Genomic DNA, 19,408 nt, shown 5'->3' with positions numbered 1-19,408 from the left:
CTTATGCACACTGCACATATCTTACTTGTAGTGAAACAAAATATGAAACAACAGTACTATATTTAAAATGAAGAAAAATTTCAACCAACATAAACTTACCACTATTTCAGTGGGAAGTGTGGGCCTGCTTTTGGTTGATAAGTTAGTCAAGTTAATTAGGATTGCTGTTTTTGTATGTTCAAGTCGTTTCAGACTGAGGGTGACCCTAAGTCTAAAGTTTAGGGCGGGGCCTGGGTAAATGGCCTTGGAGGGCTGCATCTGGCCCATGGGCCCTAGTTTGGGACCCCTGACTTAAGGTCACCCAGTGGGCTTCTAAGATTCTAAGCCTGGTCCTCAGATTAATAGGCCAACTCGCCAACTACTGCACCACTATTGGCATTGCCTCCCTCGTTTTAAAATGAAAAATTCTGAACCTTTAAAGAGTACTGAACATGTGAACTAAACTGAACTCACAGCCCTTTCACACAAATTCCACTCCTTGTGCCCACCCCCATACGTTGTCATCTTTTCAATGCTATATCATGGATCAGAGGTGCAGAACCATGTTGTTTGTAATATTGTTAAAGGGTTGAAAATCAGAAAATCTTGATGGCTTACTGCAAATAACCCCAACATTGATCTAAAGAGGATCATTCACACTAAATTGTTATAATGTTGTATTCCACTTTAACTTCCCTGGCTACATCCTACGGAAATTTGGGGTTTGGTCAAAACTGCTCTCTGGGTCAGGGTTCCCACGTCCCGCTCTAAACTGCCAATCACAAGCCGCTTAAGCAGCTGAGGGGGAAAAGAAAGGGGTCTGAGACTGTTAGGAATTGTGGGAGCTGAAGTCCAAAACACCCGGAGGGCCGAAATTTCCCAAGCCTGCTCTAGAACGTGGCCATACAGTCTGGAAACCTCACAGCAACCCATTTTTGCTGCATAGCGTGATTCAGGCATGAGCAAGCTTGGGCCCTCCAGGTGTTTTGGACTTGCAACTCCAACAATTCTTACTGGCTGTTAGGAATTGTGGGAGCTGAAGTCCAAAACACGTGGAGGGCCCATAACAACATAACATACCATACCATAGGTAAAGTAAAGGTTTCCCCTGACCTTAAGTGCAGTCATGTCTGACTCTGTGGGTTGGTGCTCATCTCCATTTCTAAGCCGAAGAGCCGGCGTTGTCCATAGACACCTCCAAGGTCATGTGGCTGGCATGACTGCATGGAGCGCCGTTACCTTCCCGCCGGAGCGGTACCTATTAATCTACTCACATTGGCATGTTTTCGAACTGCTAGGTTGGCAGGAGCTGGAGCTAACAGAGGCCGCTCCCGCCGCTCCCGGGGTTTGAACCTGGGACCTTTCGGTCTGCAAGTTCAGCAGCTCAGCGCTTTAACGCACTTCGCCACCAGGGTTCCACACCATACCTTACCATAAAACATACATTGTCCCTCTGTATCCATGAGGCTGATACGGCCCTGGATGAAAAGGCGTGTGAATGACTGACGGCGCTTGGGGGCCCAATGGAGTGGCGCCCTGCAGCTTCCCTTCTTTCTCCCTTCTCTCTCTCCGCCAAAGAGGGCAGGCGGGCGCCTCGCTAAACGGAGGGAGAGCGGGAGAGGGGCAGAGCGAGGAGCGCGCATTCCGCGAGACAGACGCTCTCTCCCTCTCTCTGCCCCGAGCCGCCTCCTGCGAAGCCTCCTCGTGGCCGGGCCTCCCTCCCTCCCACACCCCTCCTCCTCCTCCTCCTCTCCCTCGCAGCCGGCGCTGTTCTCCCTTCCCGGGTCCAGCGAGGCGGCGGTTGAGGGCGGCGGCGAGGTGTTGGTGGGGCCATGGCGTCGGGGGGCCGCCTGGGCCGTGAGCGCGGGGAGCCGGTGGTGGAGGAGGGCGGCGGGGGCAGCAGCGGCGGCGGCGGCGAGGAGCTGCCGGTGTACCTGGCCCGCCCGGGCACGGCCGACCAAGTCCCGCGGCAGAAGTACGGCGGGATGTTCTGCAGCGTCGAGGGCGCCTTCGAGAGCAAGACGCTCGACTTCGGCGCCCTCCGCGTCGGGCAGAGAGGCGCCCACCCGAGGAAGGACCCGGCTCCCCCGGCGCCTCGGGAGGACGGGCCCCTCGCCGCCCCAGGCCCCGCCGCCCCAGGCCCTGGGGTCGAGATCCGGGGCCCCTCCGGCAAGGAGCGGTTGCAGAACCTCGGCTGCGAGGAGAGCAAGGCAAGGCGAAGGGAGATGGGATTGTGGGGTGATGGGGAGTGAAGGAGAGGCCAAGAGCGGGGCTTACTTCGAAGTCAGGCCCCCCTCTCTGCGTGGGGATTGGGCCCGCCTCAGAACTCGGAAAGCGGCGTGGGCTTCTCTCCCTCCCGGCTGCTCGAGGGTCGCCTCAGAGGTAGAGGCCAAATTGGGGCGCTGAGGGGGAAAGAAGAGCGCCGTTGTGTTTGGCCTGCTTGGGAGTTACAGCTCCGCTTTATTTCCTTATGGGGGCGTCGGTTCTTGAGGTGGGAAGTTGAGAGGAAACATGGCCTCGCCTTTTCAAAGCCTGCTTGCTGTGGCAGCCAGGATGACTGTTAGGACGGTTACTATTATGGTCCTCATCACACTAGAGTTTGGATCCACTTTCAGTCCACTTTAGGAAGGGGGCTTTAAATAGCTCAGCCAGACAAGTCCTGGGCCTCACCAGACTACAACCCCAGAATTCTGCAGGAGGCAGAAATCGGATTTAAAGTGGATCCATGCTCTATGAGAGAGGGAGAAAGAGGCCTCGCCCATCACTCCCTCCCAGCCCTCCCATTACTCCATATTCTTTCCACAGCAATTTAATAATAGCCCGAGTGGGATGTCTTTCGACACTTGGGGCTGCAAAGACCCCTCCTGTGTTGAATGACCTGTTAGCTCCAGATAAAGCAGGCGTGTGCAAACTTAGTAGTTCTCGCAAGCGTGACTGGTGGGGACGAGAGACAGGGCCTTCTCAGTGGTGGTCCCTTGTCTATGGAACTCCCTCCCCAGTGAAATTAGACCACCTCCTCCCACCTGGCCTTCAGAAAAAAAACTAAAAACATGGCATTGAAATCAGGCTTTTGGTCAATAATGGGAGCAGTGCAACAATAGACTATAAATTAATTTAATGAAAACCCAGACCAGCCCTGGAATATGACCTGGATTATGTGATTTGAATTCTTTTTTCAATGTTATGTTCCAGTTGGTTGGTTTAAATGTTTTTGTTTATTCCTCGACGTATGTATACATGTGGCATTGAATTGTTGCCTATGTAAGGCCACCCTGAGTTCCCTTCAGGGTTGAGAAAGACGGGATACAAGTATGGTAAATAAATAAATAGTTGGAAGTCTAAACACCTGGATGGCCAAAGTTTGCCCACGCCTGTGATAAATTCTTAAGAGCCGCAAGTAATGCACATTTTTCTGAGCCCAAACTCACAGCTTGGAGATCTGAGAGGCAGCCCTGACTGCAGTAAGTTCAGTGCTGACTACAGCTTAATCATAAAGGTCACGTGAGCGCCGCCTTAATTATCATTCATCCTTAGAATGAATAAATCTGCTGTTCCTTGCAACCAGTGTGTGCTCTATCTTAGTTTTCTTTTTGGGCTCAGAGTTTGTGGCTAACCAAAAATAGGTTGGCAGCTAACTTTCTCCTGTTTCTTTTCAAAGAGAGAAGAGGGAGAGACAGCTCTTCTTTGCCATCAGCTTGCGCTGTATAAACTGCGTGTCAGCAGTTTTTTTAAAAAAAGTTATTAACTTAAAAGCTTTCTACTACGATTCCAAGAAAGATCAAATAAGTACATCGGTAGAGAATGCAGTCAATTTAGGCCAGGGTTAGTTAGTTACTTTAAAGCCAGACTCCATTCTTTATATGAAAAAGGGATGAACTACATTCAGTGGCCTATATTTCACCATGTTGCTCTTCAGTTTAGGCTTGCTTAAACATAGCAGTTTAAAAATTACACTGTAAAATTACTGCTAAAACTAGGAGCATTTTTTCCAAGGAATCAGAGACGTCTTCTTTTGGTTTCTTGGAACATTAACCTCTCATAGACTATTATAAATATTTAGCTGTGCCATACACGAGAACTAAAAATAATCTACCATTTACTTCATTCCAAATCACAGGAAACTTTTGCAACTAAAACTGGTACAGTTGGCACACCAGATCCATGAATTCTGCGAGTTCAAGCATCCATGGCCTGAAAACATTTTGATTTTACTATTTTTATAAAAGGACTAGCTGTGCCCGGCCACGTATTGCTGTGGCTTATGGGAATCATTTGTTGGCCAGGTGGAATAGCAGTGAATAGCCTTGCAGCCTCAAAGCCTGGCTCTTTTCTTCCTTTGGGAATCCTTGTTTGGTGAGCTGGAATGCAACAGAATAGGCTTGCTGCTTGGAAGCCTGGGTGCTTGCGTTCTAGGGGAATGGTTTTTTGGATTGCTAGAATTGCAATGAATAGCCTCACTACTTCAAAGCCAGGCTGCTTGCTACCTAGGGGAATCTTTGGTCAGCTTCAATGTTACAGAGTGATATCACTGCTTCAAAGCCTGGCCACCTTCTACCAAAATTAATCCTTTGTTGGTCTGGTTGAATTGCACTGAATAGCCTTGCAGCTTCAATGCCTGGCTGTGTTATAGCTAGGAGAATCCTTGTTTGGCGAGCTGGAGTAGCACCCTCAATCAGAGAGCCGCTTTGAAGCATGGCTACTTGCTTTGTAGGGGAATCATTGTTTGGCCAGCTTGAATTGCACTGAATAGTCTTGCTGCTTGCAAGTTTGGCTGCTTTCTACCTTGGTTGCCCAGATTGAACAGCAATTATTAGTCTCAGTGCGGCAAGTATGAATGCTCCAATTAGTTACCTTGATTAGCATTTAATGGCCTTCCAGCTTCAAAGCCTGGATACTTCCTGCCTGGGGGAATCCTTTGTTGGGAGGTGTTAGCTGGCCCTGTTTTTTTCCTGTCTGAAATTTCCCAGGTTTCAAAGTGTTCTTTATTTACTGTCCTGATTTTAGAGATTATATTGTTCTGTATTATTATACCACAGTAATTATTATATATTATATTTATAATCTTATATTATCTGCTTTGAAATGGATTACATGAGGCCCCTTCTACACAGCTGTGTAAAGTCCACACTGAAGTGGGTTATATGGCAGTGTGGACTCAAGATAATCCAGTTCAAAGCAGATCCTGTGGATTATGTGCCTTGGCATTCTGTGTTATATAGTTGTGTGGGAGGGACTTAAGTCTACACTGCCATATAATCCAGTTCAAATCCGATAATCTGTATTTTATGTGCAGTGTGGAAGAGGCCAAAGTGCACTCTGCCTGTGCCCTGGGCGCCATTTTGGCTGAAGGAATTGCTAGGATATGAAGGGGGCGGGGCCTAAAGGGGCTGGGGTCTACCTTTCTGAGCCGTTTCTAAAGGGGGAAAACAGCTCTTTCTCGTCTTCTAATTTGGGCTTTATTTTTCTAGGATTTTTGTTTGAAAGACATAGACTGGATGACTATGTCTTTTGTGGCCAAATTGAGTGTGATTTGGTTCAGTGGTTTTGTTGTTTACTCCATAGTAAAACGGCACATTACATTTTTATATATATAGATGTCTTTGTACTGCAGTATTGTATATACAGTAGAACCCCGCTAATTCGAGCCCCGCTAATCCAATTGTCTGGATCATCCGAGGCAAATGTCCTTCCGCCCTTCCCCCCTCGCTCTCTCTCTCTCTCTCACTCACTCACCCCGCCGGGTCCCGGTGCTGCTGGAACCCAGCTGGGTGAGTGAGCAAGGGATGGAGGGCAGGCGAGTGAAGGAGGGTGGCAAAGGCCCTCCCTTGCTCTCTCACTCCTTCGCCAGGCTGGGCCCCGGGGCTGCCGGGACCTGGCCTGGCGAAGGAGCCGAGGGACGTAGGGCGGACGAATGAAGGAGGCCGGCAAAGGCCCTCTCTTACTCATTTGCTCTTTGGCTCCTTCACCAGGCGCCACTGAGCGGAGGAAAGAGTGCTTCTTCCCTTCGCCCGGCGCTCGGCGGCCGTTCAGGGAGGCCCCGGTGCATTTTGCTAGGCAGCAAGCACACACCTGGGCCTCCCTGAACGGGGTGCTGGGCGGAGGAAAGAGTGCCTCTTCCCTTCGCCTGGCACCTGGCGGCCGTTCACGGAGGCCCTGGTGCATGTTGCTAGGCAGCAAGCACGCACCGGGGCCTTGCTGAATGGGGCGCTGGGCAGAGGAAAGAGTGCCTTTTCCCTTTGCCTGGCGCCCCGTTCAGGGAGGCCGCGGTGCGGGCCTGTTGCCTAGCAACACGCAAAGTGGCCTCCCTGAACGGGGCGCTGCGCGGAAGAAAGTGTCTTTTCGCTTCGCCCGGCACCTGGCGGATGTTTGGGGAGGCCCTTGTGTGTGTTGCTAGGCAGCAGGCACGCACCTGGGCTTCTCTAAACCGGGCCTCCCTATTATCTGGAGAGTTTGATTATCCGAGATTGGGCCTGCCCCATTATTCCGGATAACCGAGACTACTGTAATAGGATTTGAGCATTAACAGAGTTTGGTATGCATAGGGTCCTGGAACCAAACCCCGGCAGATACCAGGGGCCCACTGCACTTGAAGTCAAGTTTTATCTTTTCTACTTTTGGCCCCCATAATTCTTCAAGAAAGCATTGAACTGTTGCCTAGATTGTTGTTATCCACAGAGTCCTTTAAATGTTATGGATAACTGCTTCATACAGTGCATTTTCCCCATAAAAGTAATATAAATGCATCAAATATATATATATATATATATATATATATATATAGAGAGAGAGAGAGAGAGAGAGAGAGAGAGAGAGAGAGAGAGAGAGAGAGAGAGAGTGTCATGTGGCAGAACCCGTTCTGCTGAAAGTACTTAAAATGAAAAGTTACTATCCATATTACCTACACATCTTAGCAGCAAAATAAGATCTTCTATCCCATAAGTTACTGTTAGGAGTATACAAAATGGTTTGGAGTTGTAAAAGGAATAAAGTTGTATTGGTGTAGGTTATGGTTACAGTACTGGCATGTTTTAAAAGTATTCTTGATTAATATTAATTTCTGTACTGAAGGCAGATAGAGCTGAACTGTCAACAACTCAAGATCTTATTTGTTTAGCTTAGAATCAAATTTCACAGGGAATTTAAATTTAGTTCATGCACGCCCAAATTACAAGTCAAATCCTAGGTACCATATATACTCGAGTATAAGCCGACCCGAATATAAGCCGAGGCACCTAATTTTACCACAAAAACACTGGGAAAACATTGACTCCAGTATAAGCCGAGGGTGGTAAATTTCATAAATAAAAATAGATACCAATAAAATTACATTAATTGAGGCATTGGTAGGTTAAATGTTTTTGAATATTTACATAAAGCTCAAATTTAAGATAAGACTGTCCAACTCTGATCAAATCATTATTCTCATCTTCAATGTAAATGTGCTTATGTATTCTTTTAATAATAATAGAGTAAAATAATAAAGGTAATGATGATAATAATAAATACAAATAAATAATATAAGTAATAATAGAGTAAAATAATAAATGCAATAATAATAATATCAGAGTAAAATAATAAATGTATTATTATAAATAATAAAAATAGAGTAAAATAAATGTAATAGTAGCAACAATAACAGAGAAAAAGAATACATGTAATAATACAAATAATAATAGAGAAAAATAATAAATGTGCTATATATTCTCGAGTATAAGCTGACCCAAATATAAGCCAACCAGGACCCTCACCCGAGTATAAGCCGAGGGGGGCTTTTTCAGTCTTAAAAAAGGGCTGAAAAACTAGGCTTATACTCGAGTATATACAGTACGTTTTGTAGCCCTTTGAATGAGATTGGGCCCACAAACCATTTCTCATACAAAGGAAAAGAGGCATCCTTAAATCATGTAGTAACAATAAACTTTGTTATGTGGATTTTCTTATGTGGATTTTGTTCAGTGACGACTAGAACATTTGAACCAACCATTTTTTTCTTTTTAGTTCCGTTGAAGAACCATTCTGCATTAATTTCAGATTTCTGCTGCAGGTTTTCAAGTCCTAAGCTTCTGTAGGGAGCCGTGCAGCACTTTTTGTTTCATCTTGGTAGATTTTTCTTGAGAGCAGTGTGAGTGTTTGTAGAATACAACTTTATTCCAGACTGTGACTGTATTAATACTTTTCTGCCCTTCAATTCATCTCATTCTAAGTCTTTGCCGAAGGAACCTAGCATGCTGACTCAATCCCAAACTTTCTATCAAATAAGCTTATTATTGCTTACATTTAGATCATGTCTTCTCCCAGTTTCCTCCTCAGAGCAACCCTTATGAGATAGGTCAAGTGATATTTTCAGAGCACATGTATGAACATATATCTATTTTAGATATACATACCAGGTATCTTTAGACTTTAGCACTGCAACTTAGGCAAATTGAAACTAATAGCCCATATCAATGTTGATCTCTCTTAAAGGGGAATTTTACTAAACACAAGAATCAAATTTGCACAGTGAATGCATTAGGGAGTAATCAGTATTATAGAAGAGCCACATAAATAGCTAGTAGTACATATTCAACAAGATGTAACTGCTTTGGAATGGGAAAATATTACATTCTAGACTGTTATTTGGATTAAGATCTCAAGAAGAATAGGGTCTTGGGGTAAGTTGCTTGAGTTTCGCTTGTTACTGACAGAATGAGGAGAGGTTTGTCAGAAGGGGGAAGACAAGATGGATAAAGTGCCACCCATACCTACATCAGAGAAATAAGGTTAGGTTTGGAAGTTGCCAATCCATAGTGGAAGTACTTCCCAAAAAATAGATTAAGGGTGACAGATATTAGCATTTGTGAGTCTTGTTAGATTTTTTTTTGAGGCAGAGCTTTAGACCATTGTGGTCTTAGAACAGTGAAGATGGGAACAAATTAAACAAGGTACTCTAGACCAAAACCATGATTTTAAGAAAAAGAAAATGGTCCACCCAAGAGACTGATGGATCCAGATGGATTCCTGACAGCTCTTGGGGAGTTTCCCGCTACCTCAGCTGGCGACTCAGTCAATGCTCTGGTCGCTCTCTGGAACAAAAAGACGGCCAGGGCAATAGACACCATCGCTCTGGAATGTCTCCTCTCGAGTACCCAAGCTAAACCATCTCCTTGGTTCACTGAGGAGTTGGCAGCGATGAAGTGAAAGAAGAGGGAAATAGAGAATGTGTGACATTCAGAGACGGACGAGCCAAATTGTGATGTCTCATGGGCCATGTAGTCCCGTCCCTAACACTGTTGTGACAGATGAGGAGGAAAACTTAGGTTTTCCTCCGTTTCAGTCAGAATTGGAACTTTCTCAGCCAGAACTGGAACCCTTGCACCTGCAGGAGATTTGCCTTCCAGAAGTTTGCCAAACAAGCCCTGAGCCAAAATCTCCCCCTTTTTCTCGCCGTGATTATTGTCAACAACAGAGAGGAGCTCAACAGGCTAATCGCAGAAGCCTGAGAATCGCGGCCAAACAAATGGTTGATTAGCCTGCTTCCCATGAGAAACTTTAGGGAGTCATGCATCTGGACCCAGAGAATGGCTTTCGCTTCTGGTTCCCCAGAGAATCTGCTCTTGGCGGGAAACCGAGACCCTACTTAGGTGTTTTGCCCACGAAGGAGTCTTGCGGAGTCAATTCGTCAGCTACGGGAGTAGGTTGTGTGTGGACTACGCTACTCCCGCGGTCGAGTTCTTGTTCCTGTTTCCAGCCCTGCCTTGTTTCCCAGGACCTTGCCTTGCTCCACGGACTTTGCCTGGTTTTTGGACCTCGCCACGAATTTACCACGGATCCTGTCCTTGCTCCACGTTCCTTGTTGCCTTGAATCAAGCTTTGTGTACCAAGAATCAAGTTTACTTCCTAGTCTTGCTTAAGTGCATGGATTAAAGGACCTTGTCATCTCCCCTCACTTTGCTTGGCAAAGTGAGTGTTTCGGTTATTGGATTACAACTTTGGACCTTACTATTTCATATTGGACATTGTTTCCCTGGACTATAATTGACCTTTCCTGAAAGGTCATCTTCTGAACTATATTCTACATTTACTTTTATTGACTTTACATATTTCCTTAATAAAGATATTAGATAGATTCTGGCCTCTGTGTATGGTTATTGGTGCTCTGCAGCCTGGGTCGTGACAGTTTGACTCCGCCACCTTAAGCACCAATTAAACCAGGCCAGAATGTCTACCGGAGCCGGGCCGGGCGACCAGCCACTCAGCTACACCATCGCCAAGGATGAAGTGGACCGAATCCGGGATATGCTCAATACACAGGCGGGAGAGATACGGGGCTTGAAAGACCGCGGAGCCCGTCTCCCTGCCCTGGCGTTGCCAACCAAGTTTTCTGGGGAGGCTTCCAAGGTTCATGTTTTCCGTCGCCAATGCCAGGCGTACCTAGAGGCCCGTAATGCCGAGTTTCCCCAAGAAGACATCAAGGTGGCGTGGATTTATAGTCTCCTAGACGGGCCAGCGGCCAACTGGGCGACGGCGCTGTTCGATCAAGCCTCCCCACACCTAAGTTCCGCGCAAAACTTCTTGGATCACCTTAAGGCAACTTGGGGGATCGAGGACAATTTAGAGGCGGCCGGCCACAAACTCCGACGCCTTTCCCAAGGGGACAGGCCTTTGTCCCAGTACATAGCCGAGTTCCGAGTGCTGGCCCATAACACTGGCTGGAATGACATAGCCCTCAGAGGACAGTTTCGGGAGGGTCTCAGCATCGAGATGTTGGAGGAAATCTCCAAGGTGGATCCTCCAAACTCTCTTGAAAGACTTATTGATCAATGTTTACGGGCCGAAGTCATGCTTGCCAACAGAAAACAGTGGATCCGAGGCCAGAGTGGAAGAGCTGGAGCAAAACCTCCCGCTCCCACCGGCACCCAGCCGCGTCCAGTGTGGAGACCCCCGCCACCAGCCTCATACCCCAGAGGAAGTGAGGAGGTGCCGATGCAGTTGGGCAATGTGCGTCCCAGATTAGATGCTGCCGAGAAGGCCCGCCGCCAACGTCTAAACCTCTGTTGGTACTGCGGAAACGGGGGCCACTTTGCCAGGGAGTGTCCAGCCAAGGGGAAGCCCGCCGCTCGTCTGGCGGCGGCGTCCTCCGTGGAGGCGAAAACGTCCAAGGCGGCGGGCGCAAAGCCGGCGGGGGAAGCCAGCGACCGGGCGTAGAGAGGCTCGCCAACCCGGTCAAAAACCCCACTCAAGAGCCGCCAACCGGGGTCCTATTTCTCCTAGTGGTCACCTTGTGGTCAGCCAAGAAAGGACCCGTCATGATCCATGCCATGATAGACTCTGGAGCCACAAACAATTTCATTGATAGAGAGTATGCCGACTCTCTGGGACTACAATATCACGATTTCAAGAACGCCCGTGTGGTGCAAGCCATAGATGGCCGCCCCCTCAAGACAGGTCCAGTAAGCCAATGGTCTGAACCCACCAGAATGTGGATAAGGGAGCACATGGAAGAGATTTCCTTCTTTGTTACCGAGGTTCCCCACTTCCCTGTGATTTTGGGAATTCCTTGGCTGACGCTCCACGACCCCAGCATCTCTTGGACCAACAGAGAACTGCAATTTGCGTCCAAATATTGCCAAAACCATTGTCTTGTAGCCAAGGTTTGCCACGCTACAGACGCTGAATCCATTATCACCTTGCCCAAGAAATACTCAGACTTTTGGGATGTTTTCAATGAGAAAGAAGCCGAGAGACTACCCCCGCATAGACCCTATGACTGTGCCATTGACTTGGTGGAGGGGGCCCCGATTCCGCGAGGACACCTCTACTCCTTGACTGAACCAGAGCAAGAAGCTCTCAGGGAGTTCATAGAGTCAAACCTCTGCAAGGGGTTCATCAGACCCTCTCAATCCCCAGCCGCTTCTCCAGTGATGTTTGTGAAAAAGAAGTCAGGGGACCTACGCTTGGTGGTAGACTATAGGGCATTGAACAATATCACTAAGCGGAACCGCTATCCCCTGCCTTTGATCTCGGACCTATTAGACCGGCTCCGAGGGGCCAAGGTTTACACCAAGCTGGATCTTCGAGGGGCTTATAATCTAGTTTGCATTAGGGAAGGGGACGAATGGAAGACCGCCTTCCAGACTAAATTTGGATTATTCGAGTCCCTGGTCATGAATTTCGGTTTATGTGGAGCTCCCGCAACGTTCCAGCATTTTGTCAATGATATCTTTCAGGACTATCTAGATCGATTCTTGATCATCTACCTGGACGATTTTTTGGTGTTTTCTAGATCACAATCAGAACATGAGAACCACGTCAGAATGGTGTTACAACGATTGCGGGATCATGGACTTTATGCCAAGCTGGAAAAATGCGCTTTTGATCTACAAGAGGTAGATTTTCTGGGATACCGTGTCTCGCCACAAGGGCTCTCCATGGACCCGGCAAAGGTTTCAGCAGTATTGGAATGGCGGGCGCCAACCAACAAGAAAGAGGTGCAGCGTTTCTTGGGATTCGCGAACTATTACCGTAAGTTCATTCCAGACTTTGCCCGCTGGTCTGATCCAATCACCAGCTGCATCCGTGGGAAACAGCCTTTCCGCTGGACGGAGCAAGCAGAGAAAGGATTCCAGCAACTAAAGAAATTATTCACGTCCCAGCCAATCCTTCAGCACCCGGATTCTCAAACCCCTTTTGTTGTACAGGCTGACGCCTCCGATGTGGCAATTGGGGCTGTACTTTTGCAACCAGTGGGAGATCATCTTCACCCTTGTGCTTTTTACTCCCGTCAACTAACCGCCCCAGAGAGAAATTATACTATTTGGGAAAAAGAACTTTTGGCCATAAAGGCAGCCTTTGAAACTTGGAGACATTGGTTAGAAGGGGCCAAATTTCCCATTGAGGTCCATACTGATCATCGGAATCTAGAACATCTAAGAACTGCCCGCAAATTAAATCAGAGACAACAACGCTGGGCTCTATTCTTTGAGCGTTTTGACTTCCAGATCCATTATGTAACCCCAGCTCAGACCAAGCAAGCAGATGCTCTATCTAGGAAACCAGAATATGCTGCAGGGCGCAAAGAGTCCTTTGAATCCCAATTGCTGCAGCCCGAGAACTTTGCCACACTCACAGTGGGGAACACCAAATCCACTCCAATTGAATCTACTTCATCTACTCCAGGGCCCCTTGGTGCTCAGGAAATCAGGGCCAGTCAACAGGCGGATGCCTGGGCTCAAGATCAACTTCGCCAAGGACTACATTTTCCCTTCTCGCTTAAGGATGGGCTACTTTGCTATAGAAACCACGTCTACATCCCTCCAGGACCGGGCAGAGAAAAGGCACTTCGTCTATGTCATGACTGCAAGCCAGCAGGGCATTTCGGACTATTTAAAACCATGCATTTGATCCTAAGAGATTTCTGGTGGCCCAAGATCCGCAAGGATGTGGAAAAATATGTCAATACCTGCCCAGTATGCCAGCTTTCCAAGACAAGAAGGGAGAAGCCCTCAGGGCTACTGCATCCCCTTCCTACTCCACCCCGTCCATGGGAGATAATTTCTGCGGATTTTATCACTGACCTACCACCTTCCCTTGGATTCACCACGATCCTAGTGGTGGTGGACCTTTTTACCAAATTGGCCCATTTCATTCCCTGCGATGGCCTCCCCACGGCCAAAGAGACTGCAGATCTATTCCTTCAACATGTTTTCAGATTACATGGTTTGCCCAAGAGTTTGGTCACAGACCGTGGGTCTCAATTCACCTCTCGTTTCTGGAAAGCACTACAAAAACTATTGGGCATAGACTCTCGTTTATCTTCGGCTCACCATCCCCAAACGGATGGGCAAACTGAGCGCACCAATGCCACTTTGGAACAGTACCTTCGCTGTTATGTAAACTATCAGCAGGACAATTGGGCTTCCCTGTTGCCGCTGTCGGAGTTTGCCTACAACAATGGTGTCCAGGCTTCAACTAAAGAAACCCCGTTCTTTGCAAACTACGGCTTCCATCCACGTTTCTTTCCCTCTGTCATTGAAACCTCAGAAGTCCCCGCAGCAGAGGACTGGCTGCAAGAACTCACAGCGGTGCAACAACTTTTGCTCCAGCAACTGGATCAAGCCAAGGAGGACTATAAACGCCACGCTGACAGTCATCGCCAGCCGGGCCCCGAAATCAAGGTAGGAGACCGGGTTTTCCTGTCCACTCGCTTCTTGCCCTCCCACCGTCCCTGCCGGAAGCTAGATGCCCGTTTCATTGGTCCCTATCCAGTGGTGGCGCAACTAAACCCCGTGACTTTCAAACTCCAACTTCCGCGCTCTATGCGCATTCATCCAGTGTTTCATCGCTCCCTGCTCCTTCCGGCGGATGGTGTGCGCCCTGATGCAGACCGGCCGGCCCCCACTCCTGTTTTAGTGGATGGGGAGGAGGAATTCGAGGTTCAGGACATTTTGGATTCTCGCTTTCATCGCCGCCGCCTTCAGTATCTCATTGACTGGGTGGGTTTTGGCCCCGAAGAACGCTCTTGGGAAGACGCTTCCACAGTCCATGCCCCCGACTTAACCCGCCGCTTCCATCAGTCCTACCCCGCCAAGCCGCGGCCCCGCACCTCGGGGAGAGAGCCCATTTTTGAGAGGGGGCTTGAGGAGGGGGATAGTGTGATGTCTCATGGGCCATGTAGTCCCGTCCCTAACACTGTTGTGACAGATGAGGAGGAAAACTTAGGTTTTCCTCCGTTTCAGTCAGAATTGGAACTTTCTCAGCCAGAACTGGAACCCTTGCACCTGCAGGAGATTTGCCTTCCAGAAGTTTGCCAAACAAGCCCTGAGCCAAAATCTCCCCCTTTTTCTCGCCGTGATTATTGTCAACAACAGAGAGGAGCTCAACAGGCTAATCGCAGAAGCCTGAGAATCGCGGCCAAACAAATGGTTGATTAGCCTGCTTCCCATGAGAAACTTTAGGGAGTCATGCATCTGGACCCAGAGAATGGCTTTCGCTTCTGGTTCCCCAGAGAATCTGCTCTTGGCGGGAAACCGAGACCCTACTTAGGTGTTTTGCCCACGAAGGAGTCTTGCGGAGTCAATTCGTCAGCTACGGGAGTAGGTTGTGTGTGGACTACGCTACTCCCGCGGTCGAGTTCTTGTTCCTGTTTCCAGCCCTGCCTTGTTTCCCAGGACCTTGCCTTGCTCCACGGACTTTGCCTGGTTTTTGGACCTCGCCACGAATTTACCACGGATCCTGTCCTTGCTCCACGTTCCTTGTTGCCTTGAATCAAGCTTTGTGTACCAAGAATCAAGTTTACTTCCTAGTCTTGCTTAAGTGCATGGATTAAAGGACCTTGTCATCTCCCCTCACTTTGCTTGGCAAAGTGAGTGTTTCGGTTATTGGATTACAACTTTGGACCTTACTATTTCATATTGGACATTGTTTCCCTGGACTATAATTGACCTTTCCTGAAAGGTCATCTTCTGAACTATATTCTACATTTACTTTTATTGACTTTACATATTTCCTTAATAAAGATATTAGATAGATTCTGGCCTCTGTGTATGGTTATTGGTGCTCTGCAGCCTGGGTCGTGACACAAATCGAACATGGCTATGCTCCTACCTCAGGCCATATGCCGCAATAGATGCTGCAAAGAATTTCTTCTATGCAGGTAATACTGCATCCGCAAAGAACCGTCTGGTGGAGCTGTTCCGAGTAGTCAGATGTTTGTTATATCCCGTCTCCCAAGACGGGATCCCTGACAACTTGGCAGCCTGCTGTGAAGCATTTGCTTGGTTCTTTGCGGACAAAGTCGCTTTGATCCATTCTAGCTTTGACGCCATGTTAACTGCAGGCTCCGAGGATGTACCTAGAGCATCCGCTTGTTCCATTTTGATGGATTCGTTTCAATTTGTGCAGCCTGAGGATGTGGACAAGGTGCTTGGGGAGGTGAGGGCTAACACATTCATCGTACCACAACCATCCTGGCTGGTGAGAGAAGCCAGAGGAGGATTAGCCGAGTGGGTGAAGGTGGTGGTGAATGCCTCCCTTCGGGAAGGCATATTTCCAGCGAGCCTCAAATTGGCTGTGATCAAGCCGCTGTTGAAAAAGCCATCACTGGACCCCACTCAATTGGATAACTTTCAGCCTATTTCCAATCTCCCCTTTTTGGGCAAGGTTGTGGAACGTGTGGTGGCCGCACAACTTCAGGCATTCTTGGTAGACACTGATTATCTAGATCCGGCACAGTCTGGTTTCAGGCCGGGGCATGGTACCGAGACAGCCTTGGTCGCCTTAGTAGATGATCTATACCGCGAGCTGGACAGGGGGAGGGTGTCCCTGCTGATTCTGCTGGACCTCTCAGCGGCCTTCGATACCGTCGATCATGGTATCCTTCTGGGATGCCTCGCGGGAATGGGACTTGGAGGTACTGTTCTGCAGTGGCTCTGCTCATTCCTGGAGGGTCGGTTCCAGATGGTGTCACTGGGGACTTCTGCTCGGCCCCACAACCATTGTCTTGTGGGGTCCCACAGGGTTCTGTACTGTCCCCCATGCTATTTAACATACATGAAGCCGCTGGGAGAGATCATCCGGAGTTTCGGGGTTCGATATCATCTGTACACAGATAGCTCTGCCACCTGTTACTAAGGAGGCTGTTCAGGTCCTGAACCGGTGCCTGGCCACTGTGTCAGACTGGATGAGGGCAAACAAATTGAAACTCAATCCAGACGGAGGTCCTCCTGGTCAGTCATAAGGCTGAACAGGGTACAGGGTTGCAACCTGTGTTGGATGGGGTCACACTCCCCCTGAAGACACAGGTTCGCAGTCTGGGGGTTCTCCTGGACTCATCGCTGAGCCTGGAACCCCAGGTTTCGGCGGTGGCCAGGGAAGCCTTCGCACAACTAAGACTTGTGCGCCAGCTGCACCTGTACCTTGGGAAGCGGGACTTGGCCACGGTGGTCCACACTCTGGTTATATTCCGTTTGGACTACTGCAACGCGCTCTACGTGGGGTTGCCTTTGAAGACGGCCCGGAAGCTCCAACTAATACAACGAGCGGCAGCCAGATTAATAACTGGAGCGGCATACAGGGAGCGTACCACCCCCCTGCTAAGCCAGCTCCACTGGCTGCCAATATGCTACCGATCTCAATTCAGAGTGCTGATCTTGACCTATAAAGCCATAAACGGTTCTGGCCCAAACTACTTGTCCAAACTTATATCCTCCTATGAACCTACTAGGTTTTTAAAATCATCTGGAGAGGCCCTGCTCTTGGTCTCACCTGCCTCGCAGGCGTGGCTGGTGAAAACGAGGGACAGGGCTTTCTCGGTGGTGGCTCTCCGGCTGTGGAATGCCCTCCCCAGTAGTGTTCAACAAGCTCCGGATCTCCTACATTTCAGGAAAGCCATGAAGACATGGCTATGTACTCAAGCGTTCGAGGAGAAACATCTGAGGTCGACATGAATCAAGGTGCACACGAAGGTGTTAGTGGACAAATTTAACTATACATGCATTTTAAATTTTATAATTCATGGTTTAATAGAGTCTAATTAGAGTTTTAATTGATGTGGTACTGTTTTGTTTATTAATATGTCGTTGTTTTATTGAATGTATTTTGGGCAATGTAATTTGCCGACTGTTGTAAGCCCTCCTGAGTCCCTCCGGGTGAGAAGGGCGGGGCAAAAATGGTGTAAATAAATAAATAAATAAACACATTGGCTAAATTTGAGAGGGAGAGAGATTGATTGGTTTCAGGTAAGTGAGTGATTTCTGCAAAAAGGAGCTAGTAAGGTTTAGTCATGGATTTAAGTGAGATATCTCCAAGAATCAAAGTTTTTTTTGTCAAAGCAAACAGCAGAGCTCTCCCTCAGAATAAAATTAGCTTTGGAGTCTGAGCCGCTTATGTAGTTTGGGGTTGTGGTAAAAAAAATGCTTTGCACATTTTCCTCAACTTTGCGTATTCAGAGTCTTGCGAGTTTAATATTTTGTATCATTTTAGGCAAGGTACAAAGAAATGACTGGAGTTTATCTGACAGACGAAATTTATGGCTATATTTAGACTACCAAAAGAGCAAAACGTTGAGCTGATCCCCTTATCCCTAGCATGACTTTCCCTACTATTGTGACTTTCCTAATCATAAGTCATTACAGTATTTGGGACCTGTTGAATTTCATGCTGCTAAACAGAACTGTTTGTGTGGTGTATTAACTCATACACAATAATTTAACAATGCAAGTGGTGATAGTTAGTGGAATCACATTTCTTTTCCCCTTCTTTATTTATTTTTATTAAGGAGAAATCTTATTTGTGTATTGGTTCAGAGATTGACAAGAGAGGCCTTTTTCAGTAGCTGACTACCATCCTACTCTGTTCTGTGTCCAGTGGACCCAGTTTACTCAGCAGTTTCCCCTGCACACACCTACAGGTCTCAATAGGGATGTTGTATGATACAAACAATTTAGCAACTTTGTGGCCAGTTGAAGATCAGTCTAGGACAGTGGTTCCCAAACTTATTTAGCCTACCGCCCCCTTTCCAGAAAAAATAGCGCCCCCTGAAAAGGGGGATGTGGCTTAGAGGGGTGGGCGTGGCTCCTGGTCAAGAGGGCGGGGCTGAGCTCTCCCCTAGTCCAAGATGCAGGGCTGGGAGAGGGAGGTAAGCGGGGCCACAAATGGGCAGTCAGGACTGGGATGGGCGGGGTTACAAGCTCTGAGGCAGGGCTGAGCTTCTATCCCTGTCCTGCAGTGCCTGCCAGGACACAGGGGGGGCAGGGCTAGAGGAGGGGGCGGGGCCTCTACCCCACTCCTGCATTCTAACAAGCACCTCGGGGGAGGTATACAGAGGTTCTTGGGAAGATGCCCTGCCCTCACCCCTAGCCCTACCCTTTAGTCCTAAAAGGTCTCTCAAGAGAGGTATAGAGGCTCAGCCCTGTCTCAGGCTCTTGGAAGGAGGCCTAACCCCCTTCCCTAGCTCCGCACTCTCTGTCCCAACAAGCGCCTCAGGAGAAGTATAGATTCTCAGCCATGTCTCAGGCTCTTGGGAAGAAGCCATGCCCACTTCTCTAGCTCCACCTCCTGTGTCCTAACAGGTGCCTCAGGGGCTCAGCCCTGTCTCTGGCATTTGGGAAGAGGCCCCATCCCTCCCCTGGCCCCACCCCATGTCCTAATAGGTGCCATCACCACCCCCCTGGATTGCTGCAGTGCCCACCAGGGGGCGGTAGTGCCCACTTTGGGAATCACTGGTCTAGGAGCTCAGTGGTCACCCAAGAACCTCCTTCCATTGTGTAGGGAGGAGTTTAACATGAAAAGACACACTTTGCCCCTCTTAGGGGCAGTTTGTTACCTGACACTAATCATGTGATTAGCTCTTGGTTCATATCACTCTGAACACACCCACTGCCATTCCATCATCTGTTTTTGGAAGTTAAGTAAAATTGGACCCTGATTAATACTTCAATACTTTAAGAAT

At 48.3% G+C, this 19,408-nt stretch overlaps 1 protein-coding gene across 1 annotated transcript in view; it reads left to right on the top strand.

The window, feature by feature from the left end:
• Positions 1 to 1,796: 1,796 nt before the first annotated feature.
• dpysl3 (dihydropyrimidinase like 3) overlaps positions 1,797 to 19,408 on the top strand; it is a 91,803-nt gene continuing 74,191 nt past the window's right edge. The window contains exon 1 of the mRNA XM_003217442.4: positions 1,797 to 2,189. Coding sequence (XP_003217490.2) covers positions 1,812 to 2,189 — 378 coding nt within the window. The 5' untranslated portion in view covers positions 1,797 to 1,811. The remainder of the gene's footprint in view (positions 2,190 to 19,408) is intronic.

The sequence above is a fragment of the Anolis carolinensis genome, chromosome 2, assembly GCF_035594765.1.
Source record: "Anolis carolinensis isolate JA03-04 chromosome 2, rAnoCar3.1.pri, whole genome shotgun sequence".
NCBI lineage: Eukaryota > Metazoa > Chordata > Lepidosauria > Squamata > Dactyloidae > Anolis > Anolis carolinensis.
Note: the sequence above shows the minus strand (reverse complement) of the source record. Positions and strands in the feature narration are given on the sequence as shown.